General features: G+C 36.2%; 1 protein-coding gene across 8 annotated transcripts in view; it reads left to right on the plus strand.

The window, feature by feature from the left end:
* The window catches only part of NR2C1 (nuclear receptor subfamily 2 group C member 1), a 63,901-nt gene that overhangs the window by 28,087 nt on the left and 15,234 nt on the right, over positions 1-20,580 (plus strand). For 6 of the 8 annotated variants that reach the window (XM_066357426.1, XM_066357465.1, XM_066357445.1 and 3 more), the window contains 7 exons: positions 2,339-2,584; positions 4,557-4,638; positions 5,703-5,882; positions 7,865-8,012; positions 8,111-8,201; positions 12,313-12,497; positions 13,694-13,859. In XM_066357426.1, coding sequence (XP_066213523.1) covers positions 2,339-2,584; positions 4,557-4,638; positions 5,703-5,882; positions 7,865-8,012; positions 8,111-8,201; positions 12,313-12,497; positions 13,694-13,859 — 1,098 coding nt within the window. The remainder of the gene's footprint in view (positions 1-2,338; positions 2,585-4,556; positions 4,639-5,702; positions 5,883-7,864; positions 8,013-8,110; positions 8,202-12,312; positions 12,498-13,693; positions 13,860-20,580) is intronic. The other 2 variants (XM_066357481.1, XM_066357490.1) reach the window with 2 other exon arrangements.

The raw sequence follows: 20,580 nt of genomic DNA on the forward strand, positions 1-20,580 counted from the left end.
CCCCCCTTTCAATCAGTAAGTATAAGGCAGATTTCTTTTTCTTTTTTTTAGAGACAGACAGGGACAGACACACAGGAAGGGGAGAGAGCTGAGAAGTATTACCTCGTAGTTGCAGCGCTTTATTTGTTCACTGATGGCTTCCTCATATGTGTCTTGACTGAGGATGGGGAACTCCAGCTGAGTCAGTGACCCCTTGCTCAAGCCACTGACCTTGGGCTCAAGCCAATGACCTTGGGCTTCAAGCCAGAGACCTTTGGGCTCAAGAAAGTGACCATGGAATCATGTTTATGACCCCACACTCAAGCCGGCGACCCTCCAATCAAGCTGGTGAGTCCGTGCTCAAGCTGTTGAGTCTGTGCTCAAGTCTGATGAGCCTCAGCTTAAGCTGGCAACCTCAGGGTTTCAAACCTGAGGCCTCAGTGTTCCAGGTTGACACTTGATCCACTGCACCACCACTTGGTCAGGCATAAGGCTGGATTTTCTGTATTATTTCTCTCTTTCTATATTTTAACCAAAACAGCATATTGCAACAGATACTTCGATTAAGCTAGACAGTAAATAGTTTGCAAAAATATAAATCAGTATCACTGTTTCCATTAAATTTTTGTTTGAAAACTATTGCTATTTATATTAACTTTTAATGAGTTATTTAAAATTATTAATAAGTACTTTTAACGTTTACTCTTGTTTGAATTTCTAATATGATGAATATCAGGTATAACTCATAAATAAAAAGCCTTTGGGACTGTAGTTTTTAAGGTGAAATGGGATCCTGAGACCTGAAAATGGCTTCTGTAATCTGTTTACTTAATCTATTTACCATTCTTTATTGAAGACCATTTGAATTGCTTCAGTTTCCAGTTACAATTATGCTGCAGTAAAGGTCCTTTTACTCATCTAAGCAAAATGCTTTAACCCAATGACAGTTGCACCATGCATGTGCCTAATGCTAGAGATACAAATGTGAGCTGTTAGACTTTATTCAATTTACAATGTTACTGTTAGAAATAATTTTTAAAAATCCCATAAAACAGCTAAAACTCTACATGGTAAAATTTGTTATAGATGTACTCATTCAAAGTTATATCTTAAGGTATCATTGAAAGTTTAAATTTTTTTTTTAATTTTTAGAGAGAATGGAGTCTGGACATGGTAGAAATAACTTATGTAAAATAAAATTGGCAACAGTTAAAACTGCACTAGAAAAATAGGACATAGCAGAAATAATGGTTAACTAAGAAAATGCAAATTGGCAGCAGCTATAATCAATACAGTTTGCTTTAGATAACACTGATTAGTGACTCAGAATTGATGGCAATTCTGTCCTTCCAATTCTTCAGATCAAAATTTGGTAGTACGTCAACTCATCTTGTCAACCTTCCCTTCGTAAAATATCCCAAATTCAGTTGTAGCCCCCCTAGCATGGCTACTGCCCTGTTCTCAGCCACCGTCTCCGCCCACATACCTAGATATTGCCAGTATCTGCAATAACATCCTTTGTGGTCTCCCTTAGTTCTACTCTTGAACATTCACAGTTTACTTTTCACACTAAATCTGGAATGATCCTTTTTGGAAAAGGTCCTGGCACTCCTTTGTGCCATATACCCTCCAGTGTATCTCCAGTTCACACTGTAGGAAATCCAGACTTTACATGGCTGCCCTCGCTCAGGTCCCATCATCTACCATGATCCCTCTCTTCCACTTTGTTTCACACACACAGCTCTCTTGCTGTGCTTCTTGCCTTATGTGTGCCCAACACACTTCTGCCCCAGCCTTCTTTTATGTTGTTTCCTCTACCTGGGATGAACTCTTCCCTAGGTCTGTGCAAAAATGTTACCTTCTCATTGCTCATTCCATCAGTGACTCTCATCTTACCCTGCTTTATTTTCCTTCATAGCACTTAGTACCACCTGACAATATTGTTTGCTTATTTGGTGTTTATCTGCCTTTTTGCATTAAAATAAAAGTTTTATTAGAACAAAGACTGTGTTTTATGTATTGGTCTGTCCCAGGATCCAGAGTAAACAGTGCTTTACAAATATAATACACCAACTATGTTTGTCTAAGTGGAAGGTGGAAGGGAAGGGGCAGTAAGGAATCAAAATAGTGGGGTCTAAATGTTCTTACTATTGTATCTTTATTTGTACATTTATTTCTGTAAGATAGGATTTTACGGGAGTAGAATAGCTAATTTTAAAGGGGTGTATGTGTATGTTAAATTGAATGTATATGTAATGGGTATGCTTTTCTAGCTTTATCTAAAGGTGTGACAAAATTGTGTTCTTTGAGGGAAAAAAATTTAGCTGATTTAATTATTAATTTTACATGATTGTATTAGGTTGTTACAGAGCAGCAGACTGACCAGAAAATCCAGATTGTGACAGCACTTGATCATAACACACCAGGCAAGCAGTTTATTCTGACAAATCATGATGGCTCTACTCCAAGCAAAGTCATTCTGGCCAGACAAGATTCCACGCCAGGGAAAGTTTTTCTCACAACTCCAGATGCAGCAGGTGTCAATCAGTTACTCTTTACAACTCCTGATCTGTCAGCACAATACCTCCAGGTAAATAACCTCCAGGTAAATACAGAGTATCTTTTTATCTCACACTTGAATTAAAAAGCATGTCTTAAGTTTGTCCTGACATTAAGACTTTAGGTACTACATGTTCAATAGAAAAAAAATTTGCATAAAATTATGTGCTGTGCAGACTGACTACCCTTTCATATAGGTCACTATACTTTTTCTTACATGTCCTTACTCCCATATATTTGGGGGAGGGGGCATTCTTTTTTTTTTTTTTTTGTATTTTTCTGAAGCTGGAAACGGAGAGACAGTCAGACAGACTCCTGCATGCGCCCGACCGGGATCCACCCGGCACGCCCCCCAGGGGCGACGCTCTGCCCACCAGGGGGCGATGCTCTGCCCCTCCGGGGCGTCGCTCTGCCGAGACCAGAGCCACTCTAGCACCTGGGGCAGAGGCCAAGGAGCCATCCCCAGCGCCCGGGCCATCTTTGTTTAAATGGAACCTTGGCTGCAGGAGGGGAAGAGAGAGACAGAGAGGAAGGGGGGGGTGGAGAAGCAAATGGGCGCTTCTCCTATGTGCCCTGGCCGGGAATCGAACTCGGGTCCCCTGCACGCCAGGCCGATGCTCTACCGCTGAGCCAACCGGCCAGGGCAGAGGGGGCATTCTTAGTTGCATATAGTAAGACCCACTCTGGCTAGGAAGGGATTTAACCCTTTGAGTAGTACAAACGTTCATGTACATCCTCGTGCCTCCTGACCATTCAGAGTACGATCAATTTATTTTAAAGATGTGTAAGGCAACATTAAAAAAAGGCAAATGTATGTTCTTCTTGTTTCCATAAATTGGTTATCAAACATGATTTTAAGTTAATAAAACTGGAACTGGAACTAATTTCATTTTTTGAAAAAAAACTCACTCCCAGAGGTCAGCGAACATGAAAAAACTCACTTCTCAAAGGGTTAATAAAGAATATAGAGAGCTCAAAGAAGTTATAGAGAGCTGAAGAAACAGTTCTAAGTTAGGTTTCCAAAAAAACCACTGCTTTGAAACTTGTTTCCAAGAGACCTTAGGAAACTGCCAGACCAGGCGCCTTTTCTACAGCTGCAGTTTCCTGGGCCTTGAACAAGCAGCTTCCAAATCAAGAAGTTGGTCTCGTAGTTGCTGTCAGTTGACCTCTTCTCTTGTCATCATATGCTACCTCATATTTTTTGGGATTGAATTAATTTGTTCACTTTTCAAAAGATTGAAAGAAAATTATGAAAAGGTTGAAGTATAAACCTAAAAGAAAGAAACTATTATTTCTTTACCAACATTAGCTGTACTTAGGGATGAGCCCTTTGTATAATCTAAAAAGGCTTAGTAGTTTTCCCATGGCCGTCCCACCGAGGCCCACTAACAGGCTAGCATTTATCGGACTCCAGAGTCCGTGCTCAACCACTGCACCTAGCCAAAGCTGAAACAGCTCATTGATGAAAAGTTTATATCTTTGTATATCAGTTGTATTTCCATAATTATAACTTAATACATCAACACACTTTTTATATAACGCGTTTTCTTTAAAAATTTTTTTATGTTGTTATAGCATATTTTAGTCATTTCATTCCATGTGGAAAAGTTCTAAGCTGTTTAAAGACAACTGTCATGATAGAATTGATAACTGCTGTGATAATTTGACGTTCCGTGTGAATATTAAATGCATAATCTGTGAGATGCATTAAAAACTACCAGTGTATTTGTGTGTTTAACAGTCTGTTTACTTTAATGAAATTGTTATGGAACAAATTTAAAAGATATTTTTACTGTTTTTGCTTCTTATAACATTGAAATTTTAACCTGTATGTTAAAAAAATTACAAATAGTTTAATTGCTGTATGCATAATAATAGAGTTAAAAGTTTCAGAATAACATGAAAAAGAAAGCAAAAAATAAGCCTAAATGTTCTTTGAATTTTTTACATGAGAGCATTATTGAGTAATAACATTATTGTGTTTTGTTTTTCTTTTTGTTTTGGGGGACTTTCTTTAGCTCTTAACAGATAATTCTTCTACAGACCAAGGACTAAATAAGATTTTTGATCTTTGCGTAGTATGTGGAGACAAAGCATCAGGTAAATATAACTTCCTGTATGTGTTGTGTTGTTAAAATAACTAACACACTACTGTTTTTTTGTACTGAAAGTAAAAAATAGATAATAAAGGAACGTGTTGTAGTTTTGATGGTTTGTATTTTCTGGCCCATGAAATTTTAACTGATTTTCTTTCCCCAGAGCTTTTTATTCATGTAAAGATTTTTCACTTTGGTGCAATTTAATTTGCTCTTACAATGCATATTTCAAAGAATTATGCATGACAGTTAACCTTTTGAAAGTAAACTGAACATGTAGAAATTTTTTTAATATGACACCAGTTTTATCAAAGAATTTCTTAAATATGAATTGTGATTCTTAGTAATTAAGTTGTTAAACTGCCTGTTGAACTTTGTTCTCATTCCAGGAATATAGAGTAACTTGAGTTACTGAGGTAGGAAAAGCTCTGGTTAACCTTTATTAAATGCTTTGTATAGGTGAGCGGGCATTTCTCCAACCCTATTACCAGTACTCGGGGTTATGTCATTTTAGTGCTGGCCATTGTTACTTCAGTCTAGAAATACAAACCCATGTTCATTCATGTATCTTTACAAGTGCCAGTGGGATATAGTTTAAGGGAGTAGTTAGTTTTCTTTAATTTTCTTTAGTCTATTTCATAGGTTAATTATAAAAATCTCCGCTAAAACTTAACTGTGTTCAATTTGTTAATAGATGTGCCAAAGAAATGATTTGTGAAAAGATAGATTAATCAAAATGCAACACATCTTTCCAGAGATTGAAAAAGTAAAACCCACAGTGAGGGATGATTATTAGAGTTCAGATACTACTTGATACTCTTTTTTTAGAATATAGTTTTCAGATTAAAATATAATTATACAGTACAGGTATATAACAACTATAATTTGTAAGTGAATTAGAGAATATGGTTGTTTCATTTTCTGTTTTGACAACTACTAAAATTTTTTTCTATGTCATAAACTCAAAAATCTCAGTTTCATCTCGTATATATTGTTGTTTAAAGGGAAGAAATGGACTTATTTCATTTCTGTTTTAAAATATGTGCTTTCTAAACATTTTGCCTGTAGGACGTCACTATGGAGCAGTAACTTGTGAAGGCTGCAAAGGATTTTTTAAAAGAAGTATCCGAAAAAATTTAGTTTATTCATGTCGAGGATCAAAGGACTGTATCATCAATAAACACCATCGAAATCGCTGTCAATACTGCAGGTTACAGAGATGTATTGCGTTTGGAATGAAGCAAGACTGTATGTATTAGCTTTAAAGGAGAAAATTAAGGATTCAGGCAAACGCTAGAAGTATGTTAAAATTGAGCATATTAAAATATGCTTTTTAATTTAGTTTTCCAACTAAAAACGTATAGAAATATGTGCGTATTTATGTGTTTTAATTCGCTCAACAAATATTTATTGAGTGCCTATGTGCCATTTGTGTATTTTTAGTTTGAACACTATGCCTAGCTCTGTTTAGCATGGCGTATGAATTAACTTTTTTTTTCTCAGAGCAGAATTCTATGCAGTAGATACTACTGTTACCCATTTTACATTCGAGTAAACAGATTTAGTAACATGCCCAAAGTTACCGGATTTCCCCATGTATAAGACGCACCTTAATTTTGGGGCTCGAAATTTGAACAAAAAGGTATTCCATAAAGTTATTGAACTTGAGTTTTAATAATCATTAAAGTCACACAGCTCCTCATCACTGTCAAAACTCCCATCCATTAGCTTGTCCTCATCTGTGTCTGATAACTAATCACTGTCTTCAGTTCCATCTATGGCATTTGAAATGCCACAACCACTGTATAAGACTCACCTAGTTGTGTTTTTTTTTGTATTTTTCTGAAGCTGGAAACGGGGAGAGACAGACAGACTCCCGCATGCGCCCAACCGGGATCCACCCGGCACGCCCACCAGGGGCCATGCTCTGCCCACCAGGGGGCGATGCTCTACCTCTCCGGGGCATCGCTCTGTCGTGACCAGAGCCACTCTAGCGCCTGGGGCAGAGGCCAAGGAGCCATCCCCAGCGCCCGGGCCATCTTTGCTCCAGTGGAGCCTCGCTGCGGGAGGGGAAGAGAGAGACAGAGAGGAAGGAGAGGGGGAAGGGTGGAGAAGCAGATGGGTGCTTCTCCTGTGTGCCCTGGCCGGGAATCGAACTCAGGACTTCTGCACGCCAGGCCGACGCTCTACCACTGAGCCAACCGGCCAGGGCTCACCTAGTTTTTAGACCCCAAATTTTTTGGGAAAGGGTGAGTCTTATACGTGGGGAAATACGGTACACAATAATAAGTGGCAAAGCTTGGATTGGTAGCTTTTTTTGTCAGAAATATATATTTAACAACTGTACCATGTCCTAAGTATTAGAAATAAAATTTCTATAAAGTAAGTGAAATGTATTACCTACATTTAATAAATGAAGACTAAGCAATTGAATTACTTCTCAAAATTTTCCTGTCCCTTAATTAAAAAGTCTAACTAGTCTTCTTGTGGCTCTTATTAATATTCATTCATTTTTAAATAGTTAAATATGATTTTATTTTATAAAACTCTCATACAGATAGGTAAGGGACTCCTAACTTTAGTTTTTTCTTCTTGACAGTGAGCTTTTAAAAAATAAACATTCCTTTCTATTTCTACCATGGCAGTGACAGGAAGAGAAAAGAGAATGATAGATTCAAAATGGCCACTATTACTACTTACATTTACTAAAGCAACTTTGTTAAATTTACAAATAATTTCTAAAGATTGATAGTTGTGCCTGACCAAGCGGGGGCGCAGTGGACAGAGTGTCGGACTGGGATGCTGAGGACCCAGGTTTGAGACCCTGAGGTCGCCAGCTTGAGCACGGGCTTATCTGGTTTGAGCAAAAGCTCACCAGCTTGGACCCAAGGTCTCTGGCTTGAACAAGAGGTTACTATGTGTGCTGAAAGCCCACGGTCAAGGCACATATGAAAAAGCAATCAATGATCAAATAAGGTGTCACAACGAAAAATCTAATGATTGATGCTTCTCATCTCTCCGTTACTGTCTGTCTGTCGCTGTCTATCCCTCTCTCTGACTCTCTCTCTGTCTCTGAAAAAAAAAAAAAAGAAAAAGATTGATAGTTGGTTATCTTTGGAGTTCATTTATGATAACTATGTCTCCCATTAGCAGCAGTACTGACCTAGAGTTTATGTTTATAATTGCCTGTAAATTCTGCCTTGTGACATAATCTTAACACAATTTTGTAGCTGTTCAGTGTGAAAGAAAACCCATTGAAGTATCACGAGAAAAATCTTCCAACTGTGCCGCGTCAACAGAAAAAATCTATATTCGGAAAGACCTGCGAAGCCCATTAGCTGCGACTCCAACCTTTGTAACAGATAGTGAAATCGCAAGGTATAGTTAAAACAATAAAGAAAGCATGTTAATTAAGTAGCTGTTCATGTTTTTCTTCCCACTGAAACAAGGCTATAATCTGTTCTTATTTGTTACAGGTCAGCAGGACTATTAGATTCAGGAATGTTTGTGAATATTCATCAGTCTGGAATAAAAACTGAGTCCGCTGTGCTGATGACACCAGAGAAGGTGTGATTAGTGAAATTAAGTTAAATATTTTTGAGCTTCTGAAATATTTTTGTTTTTATTAATCTTCTCTATCAATTTAGTCTGTTGAACTTGACCAGGCTGTAGCACAGTGGATAGAGCATCGGACTAGGACAGGGAGAACCCAGGTTCGAATCCTGAGGTGGCTGACTTGAGTGTGGGCTCACCAGCTTAAGCGTGGGATCATAGGCATGACCCATTGTCACTGGCTTGAGCAAGGGGTCACTCGCACTGCTGTAGCCCCCTGTTCAAGGCATATGTGAGAAAGCAATCAATGAACAACTAAGGTGCCACAATGAAGAATGGATGCTTCTCATCTCTCTCCCCTCCTGTCTGTCTGTCTCTATCCCTGTCTGTCCCTCTCTCTGACACAGTCTCTCTTTTTCTGTCAAAAAAACCCCAAAAAACAAACCAATTTAGTCAGTTGATTTGATCTTAAATGTTCCCTATTTTGAGTTGCTTTTTTTATTTTAATAAAATTATCATGTTTGGTAGTGTCATGACAAAACTAAAACAATTTAGTAATTAATTTGATGTCTTTTCAAGGAAAAACAGCCCATGCATTGGAGGAGTGCCATGCCTCATGAGCAGGGGAGCACTCTTCCTGGGGGATTTGGGGCAAGAATGAGTTTATGGAGCTTAGAAGCAGCAACAGGGAAGCGGGACTGTGAAGTCAGGGAGCTCCTTTCAAGGCCAGTGGGTCCCATTTTCCAAGGGGAAGAGAAACCAGCTAAAGCTGAGTTGGAGGATTACTGTTGGTGTATATTAGATTTCCTTGATGGGTCTTCCTATAAGTAACAAGCTGAGTTAGATCTGTGACATGGGCAGGGCCCCTGTGGTGCTCTCCATTTTGTGGATCCCAATACTGTACAAATTAACTTTATCAGTAGAAATGTTTATTATTTCCCTATGACCATTATAACTTTAGTGTGAAAGTGACAGACATTTAAAGGTCTTTTAGGTTTTTCTTCATCTTGAAATAAAAGTCCGGCCTGACCTGTGGTGGCGCAGTGGATAAAGCATCAGCCTGGAACTCTGAGGTTGCCAGTTCAAAACCCTGGGCCTGCCCGATCAAGGCACATATGGGAGTTGATGCTTCTTGCTTCTTCTCCCTTCTCTTTCTCTCTCTCTCTCTCTCTCTAAAAATGAATAAATAAAATCTAATAAAGTTCTCATAAATAGATATTTATAGTAAGTGAAAAATTTTTAGTATTTTATATTCTGCTACAGATTTTATAGTGCCAAGAGAAATTTCTAACACATCTGACTCAAATCATTGGCTTAGTCAAGAGTAGGATAGGATTGCGAGAGTTCTTGTATTATGTATCCAAGTCATCTGGCTTCTCTTAGAGATTTGGAGCAGGTCTTTATTGAACAAAGCGTCTAAAGCAAAAAAGGTTTGTTTATTTAGATTGAGCACATAAAGTTTCTGTAGTCTTCAGAAACCCATTTATAAAAATAAATTCTCCTGAAGGCTCATATCCAAAAACAGATTTTAGGGAGCCTATGACTTTTGTTTCTCTCAACCTTTAATGTGTTCTGGTTTTATATTCCCTATATGATTATTCATCCTATTTATAGCCAGATTTCTTATATATTGATTGCTTGATACTTGAAGGCACTCAATGCTTGTGCTTTTGTACATTTCAGCTGCCACTTATCAGCTGTGTAAGCTTGGGCAAATTATTTGACATTTCAGTGCCTCAGTTTTCTTTCTTATCAGTAAAATAGAGATAATGAGACCATCTGCAGGATGGGTTTTAGCATGTTGCTATTAAGTGAGGAGATTTGATCTCTTACCACATATTTTGGAATTATAAGAGTTTACTTAGGCCCTGGCTGGCTGGCTCAGTGGTAGAGCTTCGGCCCAGTGTGTGGAAGTCCCAGGTTTGATTCCCGGACACAGGGACCGTCCATCTGCTTCTCCACCCTTGCCCCTCACTTTTTCTATCTTTCTTCCCCTCCCGCAGCCAAGGCTCCATTGGAGCAAAGTTGGCCCAGGTGCTGAGGATGGCTCAATGGCCTCCGCCTCAGGCACTAGAATGGATCCAGATGCAACAGAGCAATGCCCCTAGTGGGCATGCCAGGTGGATCCCGGTTGGGCACATGAGGGTGTTTGTCTCTGCCTCCCCACTTCTCAATTCAGAAAAAATACAAAAAAGAGAGAAAAAAAACTTTACTTAGCCTTGTTTACGTGATTCAAGGTTAGATTAGTAGTTACAATTTCACTGATATATTAACTGTTAACTCCTTTGGGAAAAGAAGAGAACTAACTTTTGTTGAAGAATTACAGTTTCTCCAGACAGTCTGTATTTCTATATATCTGTATTAAATTTTAATAACAATCTTGTGTGTTAAGTTTCTGATGAATGGTCTCCAAACTATGGATGAGGTCTTTCCACATTGCCTAAAGTAGCAAAACTTAAAAATCAAGTTACATAGATATGTTATGAAATGGAAGAGAATATAAATGTTTTAAGTTTTAGTTGAAAATTAAAATACCTAAAAATGTTAATTTCTTTTAGTCATTTATAAGAAGGCTGGAGCAAAGTGGTTGGGAGCATGGACTTGTCCATCAGGCTTGATTTCTCATCCTGCTTCCCCTATTTACTGCTGGAGTGACAATGGATAATTCCTGTCGCCAGTAAGGGGATGATAACCCGTTTTACAGGGTTGTCAGGATTACAGAAAATGTAATTTTGGAGTAATCATGGAAGAACTCAGAATCTGGTGGGTTACTCAGTAAATTATTCTGGGACCATTCATTAATTTGGAGAGAACACAAAAATTTTTTCATTCTCTTTATCACCAAAATTAATTTGACATAAACTAAAGAATTGTCATAACAAGTGAAACATTACAGAAACATATATTCTTTTAGGATTAAGAACACTAAAACCAAAAACCAAGAAAGTGTCAAAAATATCATTAAGGGATCCTGTCAATATGCCACAGAAGGCAGCTAAAGGCCTCTCATTATATTAGAATGAAATATTCTGAGCATTTAAAGAATAGATTGAAGCACATCAAATATATAAAAATCTATGACTTTAAAATGTTCCTCAGAACTCCTCTATCACCATTAAAGATTGCTAGAACATTGACTTTTTGCTCTGAAAATTGATAAATAAAAGAATAATTAAGTACTTATCTAGTGCCTTTGCTGTACAAATTATATTTCTGGGTAGTCAGAGTAAAGGAAGGTCCTTTTATATAAAAGAATTATAGCTAATTATATAAATAATATACAAATATATATATACAGTGGTACCTTGAGATATGAATTTAATTCATTCCGTAACTGAGCTCATAAGTCAATCAACTCGTATATCAAACTGCCAATACTGGACCCGTGCGCCAACGCGCCAACTGGCAGCAGCTTCTCGAATCACGACTCTATCTTGGAATTTCGCTCGGATCTCAAACAAAAATACAGACTGAGTTGCAGCTCATATCTTAAAAAAAAAATAGTATGTTGGTCTGTTCGTATCTCAAGGTACCACTGTACAACATTAACAATAATAAAAGCTGAAAACAAATAGAAAGTGTACATTGTGTAACAAAAGCTCATATCTGAAATATGTAGAGATTCTTCAACTATACATTTCTTGGTATTTAAACACAGACGGTGGTAAAAGTTGCCATCCTGGGAAGTCTGTTCAATAATTCACTTTTTTTCTCTCTTTTCACTAATAATAATTTGACTACATTCTATACAACTTTACAGTTTATATAATACATTTTGGAAATTATAGCAGTATCATAATTTTAATTCTAACAAAGAATAATTTAATATCCTTTTAACAGAGGAAGCAACTGTGACATGGATAGATAAGCCATTAAATGCCGTTTTTGAGCTGAAGTAACTTTTGTATAAGTATTTCGTATAAACATAGGAAAGGTACCTGATGTTTTTAAACTTGTATTTTCCTTAAGCAGTTTCTAAATGCTCAGAGCTCTTTAATTTTGCTTTTTAGTTTTCATATTAATTGGAGTAATTTTGGCATTTTAGAATCTAGTATTGGCTGTTTCAGATTTAAGAGTTTACTAATACCAACTTGCAGAATTTTAATACCTTTTTTTTTTTTTGAAGGCTGAATCATGTCAAGGAGATTTAAGTACATTGGCCAGTGTGGTTACATCATTAGCAAATCTTGGAAAAACTAAAGATCTTTCTCAAAATAGTAATAAAATATCTATGATTGAAGGCTTAAGCAATGGTGATACCTCTTTGTGTGAATTTAATCAAGAAATGCATACCAATGGTGATGTTTCAAGGTAAGGTCTGTTTTAGTCTTACATGTCCTTTTGCTTAACTGCCTTTACTATTTTTTTAAAATATTTTTATGGTGACTACTAATTATAGAAGTTTTAGAAAACAAGTATTTTTATTAGACTTAGAAAATTTAAGGCATAGTAAATTTTAACTGAAAGATTACATTAAATGTAAATTACTTTCTAGCAGGTTACATTCTAAATAATGAGCAATAAATGAGTATTATAAGTTAGAAATATTGTCCTAAAATTCAGGAATAATTTTCTACTAAAGATGAGAATTTGGGTCAGAAATTTCAAATAGTTTAGTTACCACATTTTATCTTCTGTTCATTTAAAGTTGAACATTTGTTATATTAGACAGTCATGTTCATTTTTCCCACCAATTTTTAGTGATGAAATAGATTTAACAACTTAGTTGAATCAACTATTTTTAAAGTTACACTTCAGGAAACTCATATCAAAATTGTTTTTAATTTTCTTACTATTAATACTTAGGATATAGAAACAAGGTTTCTTCAGGCTTTTTTACACTGTTCATCTAAAATATTGAAGAAACTACATCTCAGAGTCTCAATAAGTACTTTGTTGAACAAGAACTTTTAAGGAACTCTAGAAGGCATCTCATTGAAAAATATGGGTAGCTAATTTGAATAATTATTTGCCAGAAGTTAATTATTTGCCATTCTAATCTCAGATTCTTACAGTTTAGATGTAGCTATGTTATCACAAATTTTAAAATATTCTCTGATTTTTTAAATAAAATTAAAACCTAACTTTGTGTTATGTAAAATATAGTAAAGTCAACATAAGTTTTAGCCCTTATTCTTTCTAAGTAACAGCTATTTGTAAAATACACGGGCTGATATCTTGTATTAACAAATGTATAACTTGTAAAAGCATATTTTCATACCAAATTATAAAGATTTTTCTCCCCCTTAATAATTACATAAGACTTTTTTTCAAGACTAGGTCTCTGGTAATACATTAATATATTTTTTCATATTATACATATGAAGTCTAATTTGTTGCTTTTGGAGAGTCATAGATATCACTGAAGTAGAGTGTTCAGTGATACACCAAAGTTTTATTTTCTAAACAGTTTTTTAGGCCTAAATCTTAATTCCAGAATTTTATGTAGAATTTTAATTTTATTGTGGAGATTGGCCAAGCTCACAGCTTCTGATGTCTCCTTATAGGGCATTTGACACTCTTGCAAAAGCATTGACTCCCGGAGAGAGCACAGCCTGTCAGAGCTCAGTAGAGGGCATGGAAGGAAGCGTACACCTTATTGCTGGAGACTCGAGCATAAATTACATCGAAAAAGAGGGGCCACTTCTCAGCGATTCACATGTAGCTTTCAGGGTATTTCCATATATATTTTTTATAATTTTTATGTTGTATTATCCATTTTCATTTTAATCTTCCTTTCAAAAATCAAAGTATATTTATTGTGCTTTTAAAAGTCAGAACTGCCCCTGATAGAATTCAGAACAGCAGCTAGAACATATACATCTGCCTATATAAAATAATGGCTTAATAAATCCTGTGCATAAGTGATAGTTGTATCAATTAATGGGTTTAAGTCAATAAAAGTTAGCTTTTACAACATTTATATATACTTTTTTTAACTTAAAAATTTTTTTAAACATTTTATTGATTGATTTTAGAGAGTGAGAGGAAGGCAGAGAAACATCGATTTGTTGATCCACTTATTTTACATTTATTGGTTGATTCTTGCACGTGCCCTACCGGGGATCAAACCTGCACCTTGGCATATAGGGACAATGCTCTAACTGAGCTACCCAGCCAGCGCTTTTTTAACTTTAAATATTGGCGTTCATGATGTGTGGAATGCACTAGTTTTGTTCAGTGCATAGCTACTGTTACTTTAGTATAAAAACAGTATCTTAAGATTCAGATACTTTGCTCTTACCGTAGTAACTATAGAGAACTCCTTTTATTATATATTGTCCCAGTTAGCTAGCTCTCAGAATTATTTTTAAAAAGTAAAAAATTTTTAATATATTTTAACTTTTGGTTTTTAACTTTTTATACTTTAACCATTTTAGAGAAAGTACATTTGTCATTTCTTTTCTACTCCCTTACAATACATAAATTTATGATAGAAACAATACATGTAGAATGCTAAAAACAATACATATAGAACACTAGAAAATAACTTTATAACATTTGACTTGTCATCATGATGTCTGCCATTCAACTATAGATATGCTGACTATTGAGGCCCAAATTAAGACCTTGCTGTTTTGACCCCTCTATTTTAACTACTCTGTCTTTGCCCCGCCATCTGTGAGTACTGTTAGCAAATGGTATGCAGAATGATGGAAGTATGTAGGACATTTAGCAATACATAGGAGTCCTGGAGTACATGAGTGTAATTTTTCTTAACTTTACTATAGATTATACATTTCCGTGAGTTTCTTATGAAAATATAGAATTATTAATTAGTTGAGTATGTCACTGGTAGAAATAATGAGCATAAAATAAATATGATTCTGGCTAAAATGACATATGATAAAATTTATATTTGCAAATTATGACTACTTGGTAGAAATAGCCACAGAGGAAACACACAGTGACTTAAATAATAATTGTTCTAAGCCCTGGCTAATGGCTCAGTGGCTTAGAGCATTGGCCTGATGTATGGACTTCCCAGGTTCAATTCCTAGTTAGGGCCATCAGGAGAAGCCACCATCTGCTTTTCTCCCCCTCCCTCCCTTCCCCAGCCAGTGGCTCAATTGGTTTGAGCATGGCCTTGGGTTCTTTCTGAGGATAGCTCATTTGGTCTGGTTGGTCACGCATCAGCCTCAGGCGCTAAAAATAGCTTTGTACTCAATCATGGGCTCCAGACGGGTTGCTGGGTAGATTCTAGTCAGGGCATGTGCAAGATTCTGCTTCACTATCTCCCCTCTTCTCACTTAAGAAAAAATAATAATAATTATAATTATTCTAATTTGATAGTCAATAAAATATATCAGTGAACCCAATCTTTAAAATTTAACAAAGATAACAGAAATATTTTGTTTGCATTGTACAAAAAAACTTCTCATGAGGGTTATAAGAAAAGACAATGGGGATAATCATTATCATCCTTAGAAATATGGTAGATGCTATGGACAGGGGTGGAGCAAAGCAAAACTGATTTTTCCCATTGCTCTTTCTTATTCTGAGTAAAAGGTATTTTCATTAGTTTTAAATGGGAAGGAAGGATAGAAGACAAATGTAGGAAGAAAACCCACTGCAAGGAAAAAGTACTCAAGAATACTTTTATAGAAAGTAGAAGTATTCCACCTTTTTGTATTGTGGATGTTAGTCCTCACTGTTTTTTTTTTTTTCTTTCTTTCAAATATTTGTTTTGGACAGATGAATTAGGCAAATAGAACTTTTTCTCTTTTCCATCCCATCTTTAACCTGCTTTACCCTGAATCAGCACAGTGAAGTTTCGTGCACTCCTGAAAAAGACAGCTCCTTCTTTCCCTGTTTCTGATTTATAGCCTCTGTGGAATCAAAAGTTTCACTGCTTGACCAGGCGGTGGCACAGTGGATAGAGCATCGGACTGGGATGCGGAGGACCCAGGTTCGAGACCCTGAGGTCGCCAACTTGAGCACGGGCTCATCTGGTTTGAGCAAAACTCACCAGCTTGGACCCAAGGTCGCTGGCTCAAGCCAGGGGTTACTAGGTCTGCTGTAGCCCCCCAGTCAAGGCACATATGAGAAAGCAATCAATGAACAACTAAGGTGTCGCAACAAGAAACTAATGATTGATGCTCTCATCTCTCTTCGTTCCTGTCTGTCCTTGTCTATCCCTCTCTCTCTCTGTCTCTGTAAAAAAAAAAAAAGAGTTTCACTTTTCAGTGACTTTCCAGCCTGGTACTTTCATGGTTAGTTCTTTCATTGTGTTTTTATGGCCCTAAGTTTCCAGGCCTAACATATGTAATCAAAAAATCAATTCTCTCTTAATTGATTTTTTGAGCTAAATAGCATTCTTTTGCACGTTTACATGCAGTGTAGTTTGGCAGCATGCTTTCACGTACATTCTTACATTTAAGCCTCACTACAGTCTGTTGAGAAAGTTCAGATTTGTATTGTAATTTTGTAAGTGAGAAAAGAGATTTGGAGGTTTTCAGCGTCTTGTTCAAAGCAATCCAGACAGTAAGGTGAAATAGTCTAATAATGCAACTTATGTTTTGATTCTGAAGAACCTAGAACAGTAGAAATATTGAACATTTTTATTAAACTTGAGAATTTTTTTTTAAATAATTTTATTTTTTAATGGGGCGACATCAATAAATCAGGATACATATATTCAAAGATAACAAGTCCAGGTTATCTTGTCGTTCAATTATGTTGCATACCCATCACCCAAAGTCAGATTGTCCTCTGTCACCTTCTATCTAGTTTTCTTTGTGCCCCTCCCCCTCCCCTTTTCCCTCTTCCTTTCCCCCCTCCCCCCATAACCACCACACTCTTACAATGTCTCTTAGTTTCACTTTTATGTCCCACCTACGTATGGAATAATGCAGTTCCTGGTTTTTTCTGATTTACTTATTTCACTTCGTATCATGTTATCAAGATCCCACCATTTTGCTGTAAATGTTCCCATGTCATCATTTCTTACGGCTGAGTAGTATTCCATAGTGTATATGTGCCACATCTTCTTTATCCAATCATCTATTGACGGGCTTTTTGGTTGTTTCCATGTCCTGGTCACTGTGAACAATGCTGCAGTGAACATGGGGCTGCATGTGTCTTTACGTATCAATTAAACTTGAGAATTTTTATTGCGATTTCATATACTTTATCTTGCTTGATGATTACAATTTCCTTATACAGATGATCAGCTGGATAGTATTTCTGTTTAGGAATAAGTGTACGAGACAGGTAGGTGATTTCCCAAACTCTTATGTCAATATTAGAATCACAATCCTAGTCACCACGTTTGCTGTTTGAGAGTCATTGTCATTTTCCCCCACCTCATTCCCTGACTGAATCCTCACCATTCTATTGTTTGAATTCCTGCCTTTCCCTCCCTCTTTCTTTCTCTCTTCTCTCTAAAATCATATTTATTGATTTTACAGAGAGAGGAGAGGGTAGAACAAGAAGTGTCGACATATGGTTGCTTCACTTTAGTTGTTCATTGCTGCTTATTGCTTGTTGTGTGTGCCTTGACCAGCAAGCCCAGGGTTCTGAACCGGTGACCTCAGTGCCAGGTCAACACACTGTCCCCTGCGCCACCACAGGTTCTCCTTTTCTCTTTATTTTCATTGTCATAGTTCAGGCCTTTTAAGATTTCTTAAAAACTGTTATACTAGTATCTTTCCTTCCTGTCTCTCTTCTCCATCTTGTCCTGTGCACTAATAACAGAATGATAATTATTAAAAATCAATCCAGTTATGTTACTCTGCTACTAAGCCTATAATAGCTACCCATTGCCCATGTGAGAGAAAGTCCATGACCTTTCGAACCCTCGACAGTCTGATTCAATTGCTCCTCGTTTCTCAGACATGCCTTTCCCTTTCTTAGCCTTTTCTATACCTCATTTGGTTTCCATTTTCCTTCTCTGTTCACACTACAGCATTCAGCACTTAGCTTAGTGGCTCACAGTAATCTATATAAGTGGTTGATGAATTAATATGTGATCCAGAATCACACAACTAATTAATGACAAGTTGGAAGTAGAATTCAGATCTTCTATCTCAAGTCAAGTGACTTTTTTAAAAGCTATATTATTTAGCCCATTATCAGAACTACACACAGAAACTGCTAGAAAGGTAATTGTAGGCAATAACTTCTACAGTAGTTTAGTCATGTCTCAACACTTTTTAAAAATCATCTTAGTATATTTAATGTATATAATATGAAAAATCTGTATAATTTAATTTATTAACTTAAAAGTCCACAGGAATTTTTGGGAAGCTTTAATATCTTTGTAGTAGAAACTTACCTTCTCTATGTAGAGGAAGAAGTCTTTGTCTTTGCTTTTAAAAACATTGTTCCTTTAGCCAGCATTGGCTTTCTGAATCATAATGCTAGAGGTGTACCTTGCTTTAAGAAAATTAAGTACGTGAAACAGGTAAATTATGAGACATTTTCGTTTTTTATACAGTAACACAACATGGTAGCCTTTTAAGTAATGAGTTCCTGTGATGTATATTGCAAATGATTCCAATGTTAGGACTAAATCAACGGAAAGTTTGCAACATTGCACCACCACTGTGGTGTAAATCCAGGTACATCGGTGTCCTTTAGCCCTTGTATCCAATTTTACATATTATGAATGTTTCATTTCTTCAAAAGCAATTTTAAAATACTTTCTTTGTTGTTATTTTGCATCTTACTTACTCCTCCCTCCTAAAACTGCTAGTCTTTGGTAATTCCCTAGTATTTCGGGCCTTATTTTTCCCCATTCACCTTGGGCAACTCTGAAAAAGTATGGGAGTTCCCAATTTTTTTATGCATTTACACGTAGAAACAGTTGCATCACAATAATTACATTTAAGGTGTTTAGTATCTGCTTGCCTATGGTTCTCTGAAGAATTATCTTATATAATGGTGTTTTATTTGCTTCAGTAAACATCTCTCAAACTTTTAACAAATTACCTTCTAATACATGGAATCTCAACTGTTAATTGCCCTGTTATTGAATTGCTTAGCACCATTTAGAAAGAGGTAAACCGTCTGTAGCTAATATTGAACAAGGGCAGTTAATATTTTACATTTTATCTAACATTTCTGGAAAACTTTTGTATTGTTTTGATAAAAATATTTTGATCTGTGTGGCATTATAGACACCTTTGAGAATCTGATGAAAGTTGTATGTCCATTCCCCAGAAAAATACATACGAGCACATCTACCTATCCCACCCCAGGGGTAGCCACTGCTATTAACTGTGTGGTACATTTCCTTCTCTCCTATGTATGTACTTACTTATACATATATATATATCAGATATATATATAAGGTTGGGTCATTATACATACTGTTTTTGTACTTTTTTTCCACAGAGATATCTGTGCAATGTTTTTCTATGCCGTTACATCTCAGTTTATCTTACTAATTTTAATGCCTACATGGTACTCTACAGCATGGATTATTCTTTTCTTTAGTGCTAGAAATTAGGCTGTTGCCAGCATTACTTTTTCTATCGGGAGTACTACTACAGTGGACTTTCTATACATACTTTTTTGTGCATGCATGCAAGTATTTTTCTGGAGTAGAGATTTGAAGTATCATTATCAGGTCACAGGTTTTACTTGTTTTTAATACTTTGATAGATACAGCCAAAATGCCCTTCATTTTACCTTCCCCCAGTAGTATGTGAGTCCTTGTTTCCCTATATTATCACCTACACTTGATATTATTGATTGTTTTGATAATTTTAAAGCATCAGAAAATATTTCTTATGGGTAAAATTGTATTTCCTTTATAGCAATAAAAGCTCTCCTTAAGATTTTCAAAAATGCTTTTAAAAGTGTTTTGGTGTAGGATATTTATTTTCAACAGTAATCATCACACATTTAAAATAACTACCTCAGGTCAACAGTACAAACTGGCAGCCTGTGAATATTATGGTCACAGACGCATTTTGTTTTACCTATAGTTTAAATAGGGCTTTTTACACATAGATGCTGATCTTTGAAAAATTGAAAGCAAGCAGTACTGGGGCCTGATTTCCATGTGTTTTTGGTGTGTTAGATTCAAGTCAAAGCTGTGCCCTTCATCTGGGAATATGCACTTCCCAGGTGGCACCAGCGGGCCTGCTTCACTTCCCGACCCTGTAAGCATTTGAATTTAACTCCATTACTTAAATGAAAGAAACATTTAATGTACAGAATTGCTTCTTAAATTAAATTTGTTATATATTATCATTAATAAAGAGAGGAAAGGAAAAAACATGTTGTTGGACCAAGACAGAAAGTAACTTTAAAAATATAATCTTATGATATCATGGTTGATATTTATTAAGTAGGATTCTGCTTGTCTGAGTATTGCTTTGTCAGAAACTGTGATCTGCTCATTTATTCTAAATCTGATTTTTAGCTGTAAATTCCAATGACTTAG

This window comes from Saccopteryx leptura, chromosome 1, assembly GCF_036850995.1.
Source record: "Saccopteryx leptura isolate mSacLep1 chromosome 1, mSacLep1_pri_phased_curated, whole genome shotgun sequence".
Taxonomy (NCBI): domain Eukaryota; kingdom Metazoa; phylum Chordata; class Mammalia; order Chiroptera; family Emballonuridae; genus Saccopteryx; species Saccopteryx leptura.